Consider the following 6,000-nt stretch of genomic DNA (forward strand, 5'->3'; position numbering starts at 1 on the left):
ACTATGAATTATGATTGTGAAATTTCTTTGGGTATGGTGTGTAATTAAGAGGATAATGAGGGATGTTTTAGTATTGTCATATTGTATTTTCTATTTTTTATTTAAAAAGCTGCTGGCGCGTATTCTACACGTCTCAGCGAGCAGGCAGTGCCCTCACCATTAGGAGGCGTGTGAGACGCCTCTTGGTTGTCAAATCTGGCCATTCGTCGTCTAGATAGATGTGCGGACGTGTTTTCTTTCACATGATGCAACGTGTGTAGATATATCATAGTTGGATTGCCTTTAGTGATCGATTGTTTGTGTTTTTTCTTTCTTTTCTATCTTCTGACAACTAAAGTGGACAATTATCATCTGTTTGTTTGTTGTTTGCTTGGGTATGGTAAAGATTGTCAGACCCAAACACCTTAGGTATGGCAAGCACACCAGACCTAAGCTACTTGAGTCTGGGTACCACGCAAGACGTAAGATCTTTGGGTCTGACAACCATGTTTGGTATTAGACCCAGGCACGAGTTGACAACTATGTATGGTGGCAGACCAAGGCGCATAGGTCTGTTATGGTTGCCAGAAAAAGGGGTCGGTCCGACATGGTTGCCAGAACTAGGTGCAGGTCTGTCAACGCTTTCAAATCCAAGCGCGGGTCTGTCAAGGTTATCAGATCCAAGTTTTTTAGGTCTGACATTACCGCTAGATCCAATTGACTTAGGTCTGATATGACCAACAAACTCAAAGAGTTTAAAATATTTTCTATATTTTTAATATTTTTTTATATTTATAAAAACATAATATTGATCCATTGTAGGGTCAACATAATAATTTGATCCTTTACAGGATGGCCCATTTGGTTGGTTCTACAAATTATTGGTCCTACACAAGACAGTCACCTAAATTATTATTTTTCAACAGCAAGTCAGCCATATCCTAGTGCAAGTGTCTAGTAGCCTGGAACTGCATCTCTAACCATTTTTCACCACATCACCCTCGTTGATATTATCATATTTGTGACATCCAAACCAATACTTTTGAATTCTAACTAAGATTGAGTAAGATTTGGGCTAATAGTTTTTAATGTCTAGAACTAGTCATCATATCATGAATCATGCAAGCCATCATTAGTTTATTACCTTAATCCACTCCTTGATGGTCAACTAGGTTAATTAGCACTGTCAGGGTTAAAGGGATTCAGAACTTAGGAGGCGGTTTGATTTGAAGAAGCTGAAGTAAACGTAAAGAGAAAAGATGGTGGGAGAGTCACTTCTTGATCAACAACAGCAAGAACCATCTTCTTCCAAAGATTCTTCTTTGCCCACATCTCTTATCAGAAAATTGTACATTGGCCACTTCTTAGCAAGATGGGATGCCAGGTTCTCTCTCTACCCCCTCAGTTTATATTGCAGATCTCTTTCTCTAGTTGCTGTTTTTTTTTGTGTGTAAATTTGGCAGATTTTTCTATTTTTATCTTTTGTATATTCTGAGATTGGTTTTGAGGTTGAAGAGTTGTTGCTCATCAGTGAAAGTTGTGGTATTTCTTCAAGCAATATTTCCTCCATGAAGTCAAAAGACGATGACCAAATCATGTTTCTATTATGTATCTACTTTCCTTCTCCTTCTTCTTCTTCTTCTTCTTTCTTTTCATGAAGATTCAATAATCTGTTCTAGTGACTTGTTTAGAGGCCATTTTGCCCATAGACTGGAAGATAGATTAGACAATTAACTGAGTCAAACTTGTGCCTAGGAAAGAACTGTGAGAAAAGAAATTGCAGTCCCTTTAGCAGGATTGAGATATAACTTTCTCCTCATCTTGCATCTCTGCATCCTTCCAATTTTCAGGATATAACGGGGTTTCATTTTTTGAATTGTTTGTTTGTATCTGCAGAATGTGGGAATTCTCTGTGGGTTTATACATGATCACTCTTTGGCCAGACTCCTTAATCCTTCCTGCTATTTATGGTGCAATTGAATCTGCTTCTACTGCATTTTTCGGTCCCATCATTGGACAATGGGTGGAGAAGTTGACATACATTAAGGTTTGCTCAAGAATTGCTACTTTGAAGCTATGCTTTATTGAAATCACAAAAGTCAAATTCTACAAGAAAAAAAGAAAAGATGAAATTTTAGAAAGCGTATAAATTCCCTTTCTTTTTTGTTTGCAATATCATATTGAAGAAATTTCAAAAGATCCTTTGCAAAATGATCACGTTTCTAGACATTTGGTACTACAACTGCAAATTTTCTTCGAAGTTCATGATAGTTTGTGACTAAGTAGTAAAAACTTCAAATGAAACTTAGGCTTTTTCATTGTTGGTGCTTGGAGATATATATATATATATATATATATATATATTTTGAAGTTAGGCTTGGCCAATGACTCACGATCTCCTACAAAACAACTATTCTAGATCCGAGAACCCTTTAATGCTAAAGTCAGCAAACATGTAAGAAAAAACAACATATAATAAAAAAAAAATGAGAGGGTAGACGAATATACATTGTGATTATTGTGTGTGGTTCTGTAACTTATAAAATAAAAAATATCAATAACTTATAAAATAAAAAATCAAGTGGGTGCTTCGTAAAACAAAGAATACTAGTAAATGGTTACAACAATATAAGTATGCTTAAATATTGTTTGGAGTGCCAATATTTTTTTCTCTTTTTTCCTTCACTTATCTCTCCCCGAGTGTGGCCTTCTTTGAGCTTCGTTGGTCTAAATTAAAGAGTTGTTAAAAGAATCAAGAACTGAAATAGAAAAAAAAAGAAGAAGAAGGAAAAATGTATGTAATACATGCGTTAGTGCATGGATGAAGCCGTTGTCTTGAGGCGGCATTGTGCAATCTCTGATGATGGCTTTCCTTGGTGTCCTTAGCTTCATCTCCTCAAAGGGAATCTATTGGTCTCGAGTGTGCATCTATCGAAGGTTCGGTGGAGCTCCTGTGTCGTGTTTTGCTTTTCTTTCCTTTTTTCACTCCTTTCTCCTTGGTTTTAACTAGTTTTTCTTCTCTTTTTTTCCACACAACACTCGAGAGAGATAGGCTTGTTGGGTCAATTAAGCTTTTGTTTTTTTTTTCCAGCTAGTTGGGCCAAATCCCAACCAGTGCCCTTTCTCTTTCTTCCTGAACTTTTTGCCCTCCTCCTTCTCTTTCTTTTCCTTGTTTTTCCCACTTGTTCAGTTGAGCTTTTGGCCCAATAAGACCTCCGGTTGGGCTTTGCAACTCTGTTCGAAATGCACAGAACATTACTAGAATTCGGTGAAAAGTTGTAAAATGTTTAAAATTGTGGTGTTTTTTTATTTAGAAAATTTTTAAAATAATATTTTTATATTTTTTTAAATTTATTTTTAATATCAGTATATTAAAAAATTATGAAAATAAATTTTTTTTTTTAAAAAAGCCATTGAAACAAACAGGTCTTCATATCAAATCTAATTTCTCTCGCATTAGCTCTAGTCTCCTCTGACCAATATAATCACAGATGCCTTTCACCATCTTCTGAAATGCCTCAAGAATTTATGTTGTGTTCATCTCGAGAAACAAAAATACGATGAATAAGCTTTGATGGATGTTTTTATGTGGCTGGCTTTCAAGCATGTGCATTTGCTCAATGGACATTTATTGGCAGGTTCTCCGAATTTGGTTGGTGACCCAGAATCTCTCCTTTATAATAGCTGGATGCACAGTAATTGCATTACTGTTCTATCCAGACTTGAAGTCGACAGATTTCACAGCATTCATCTTACTTGTGATATTAACCAACCTCTCTGGAGCTGTTGGGGTGCTTTCCACTCTTGCCGGCACCATCTTAATAGAAAGAGAATGGTAATTAGAGGATCACGTTTGTACTTTGAAGAGAGAGTAATATTATTTCCAGTGGAGCAGTAGTTTTGCATTTTCTAATGTGATGATAGTTATTTTCAAAATGCAGGGTGGTGGTGATATCAGAAGGCCATCCACCTGGTGTTCTAACAAGGATTAATTCGATTATTAGACGAATTGATTTAACCTGCAAGCTTCTTGCTCCTGTTATTAGTGGCTTCATCATGAGCTTTGTATCAGTTAAAGCCTCTGCTATGACTTTAGCAATCTGGAACACTATAGCAGTGTGGCTAGAATATTGGCTTTTCACATCTGTACATGATGGCATTCCAGCTTTAGCTGAAAGTGGCCAAAGGAGGATTTCACGACTTTCACGAAGTGATATGGAAGAGATCACGTCTATTTCTCCAGAAAGAGAGGGCTTGATTTCTCCAGGAGGCGAAAATTCGGTTTCGGTGGATTTGGGATGGAGAAGGAGATTAACTCAGAGCTTTTCAAAGGTTCCCTTTGTCGGTGCTTGGCTTGTGTATTTACAGCAAGATGTTCTGCTCCCTGGTGTAGCTCTGGCCTTATTATATTTCACAGTGCTTAGGTAATGCCCCGCTTATGATTTTGTGTTTATGACTAATAACTGAACAGCATCAGACACTGTGACTACCGCCATGAGATACTGACCTGAGACAGTTTTTTTCTGTTTGCTCCATTATCTCATATGATTTGGGTTTAGTTCCTTAATGATCACATTTTTCCAGCTTTGGCACCTTGATGACAGCTGCCTTGGAATGGGAAGGTATACCTGCATATGTGATCGGAATAGCCCGTGGAATAAGCGCTATGATTGGAATAGCCGCGACGGTTGTGTACCCAATCTTGCAATCTCGTATTTCAATTCTCAGAACAGGACTCTGGTCAATCTGGTCTCAGGTACATTTCTTAGTAATTATGATCATCTGAAAGTAATTCTGTCTACTAATCACTGTCCCTCCTCCTTATTCTGTGCATTGCAAGCAGTGGACCTGCCTTCTAGTGTGCATTGCTTCAATATGGGTCCAAAATCATCTTTTATCTGCATACATGCTGATGGCTGGAGTAGCTATCTCTAGGCTTGGCTTATGGATGTTTGACTTATCTGTAATCCAACAAATGCAGGTGAGAAAACCTATCATGCTAAAAGAACAATGAATTCTGTTAGTGTTTTCCTAGATCACCTCTTTTTATGCCTGCCGATCAAGTTTATCGTGCCTTAAAGAAGGCATACTAATCAACTCTTTTCATTTTCGCCGGCACAGGATCAAGTTCCCGAGCCTGATCGTCTGGTTGTGGGAGGTGTTCAGAATTCTGTTCAGTCTTTTATGGACTTGTTGGGTTATGTTATGGGCATAATCATCTCCAACCCTCGGGTAATCATCCTTGGATCATACATCTTTCAAGCATTAAACTTTCCTGTTTCACTGGATATTTGAATCAGAATTCTTATCTTCCTTCCTGATTTCATACATTGATGTATATTAACTTAACCTGCATTGTTGTTCAGGATTTCTGGGAGTTGATCATATTGTCCTTCTCAGCAGTAACAGTTGCTGCATTGCTTTACAGCATACATCTATATCGAGTTAGAAAGCACCTTTTTCACTTTGAGAAGCTGTTCATGTTGGTGAAATGGGAGATCATGTCACCTTCGCATCAAAATTTACTGGAACCAAATATTCCTAGGTAGGATTCATCCCTACAGCCTGCCGCTCTGACGCCAAGTTACTGAGATTCCTCAGAGATTAGGCCCGATAATAACTTATCAAATACGTTGGTCTTCTGGGTGGGGATATTATCCTCCTTTCGTTGCCAGGAACAGCAGGGCAATTTATTAAATTTTGAGCAGTGGAAAATGAACAAATAATAGGAGGACAACAGAGAATATTGTGGCTCGAATAATGATTAATTAATAAATAAAAATTTAATTTATATATATTAGGACTTCACCGATCCTTTTTTATTATTTATCTGTGAAGAATATTCACGGGATAGCTTACATGTCAAACGCGACTAAAGTTTTTATTTTAGCAAATGCCAATTATGCGGAGTTCTTATAATTTTATCAGTAATTATCCTTTTCTTTCTAAAAATTTTGTGATTTTTTTTTATTTTTAAGAAAAAAATTAATTTATATTCTTTTAAATATAAAAAAAGTAAAA

At 36.9% G+C, this 6,000-nt stretch overlaps 1 protein-coding gene across 1 annotated transcript; it reads left to right on the top strand.

Annotated features, from left to right (window-relative positions):
- Nucleotides 1–1,048: 1,048 nt before the first annotated feature.
- On the top strand, nt 1,049–5,774 carry LOC133676753 (solute carrier family 40 member 2-like). Its single transcript, XM_062098487.1, has 8 exons — nt 1,049–1,363; nt 1,876–2,026; nt 3,618–3,814; nt 3,921–4,403; nt 4,564–4,735; nt 4,823–4,960; nt 5,101–5,211; nt 5,346–5,774. Exons 1-8 carry the CDS (start codon nt 1,239–1,241, stop codon nt 5,526–5,528), a joined length of 1,560 nt encoding a protein of 519 aa, XP_061954471.1. The 5' UTR covers nt 1,049–1,238; the 3' UTR covers nt 5,529–5,774.
- Nucleotides 5,775–6,000: the final 226 nt, after the last annotated feature.

Source organism: Populus nigra, chromosome 17 (genome assembly GCF_951802175.1).
Source record: "Populus nigra chromosome 17, ddPopNigr1.1, whole genome shotgun sequence".
NCBI lineage: Eukaryota > Viridiplantae > Streptophyta > Magnoliopsida > Malpighiales > Salicaceae > Populus > Populus nigra.

Excerpts from the sequence above, each read along its gene's own strand:
- LOC133676753 (XM_062098487.1), top strand. The coding sequence starts at position 1,239 with ATGGTGGGAGAGTCACTTCTTGATCAACAACAGCAAGAACCATCTTCT. Across the intron at positions 4,736-4,822 it reads TCTGGTCAATCTGGTCTCAG|TGGACCTGCCTTCTAGTGTG; the intron begins GTACATTTCTTA and ends CATTGCAAGCAG. Across the intron at positions 4,961-5,100 it reads CTGTAATCCAACAAATGCAG|GATCAAGTTCCCGAGCCTGA; the intron begins GTGAGAAAACCT and ends TCGCCGGCACAG.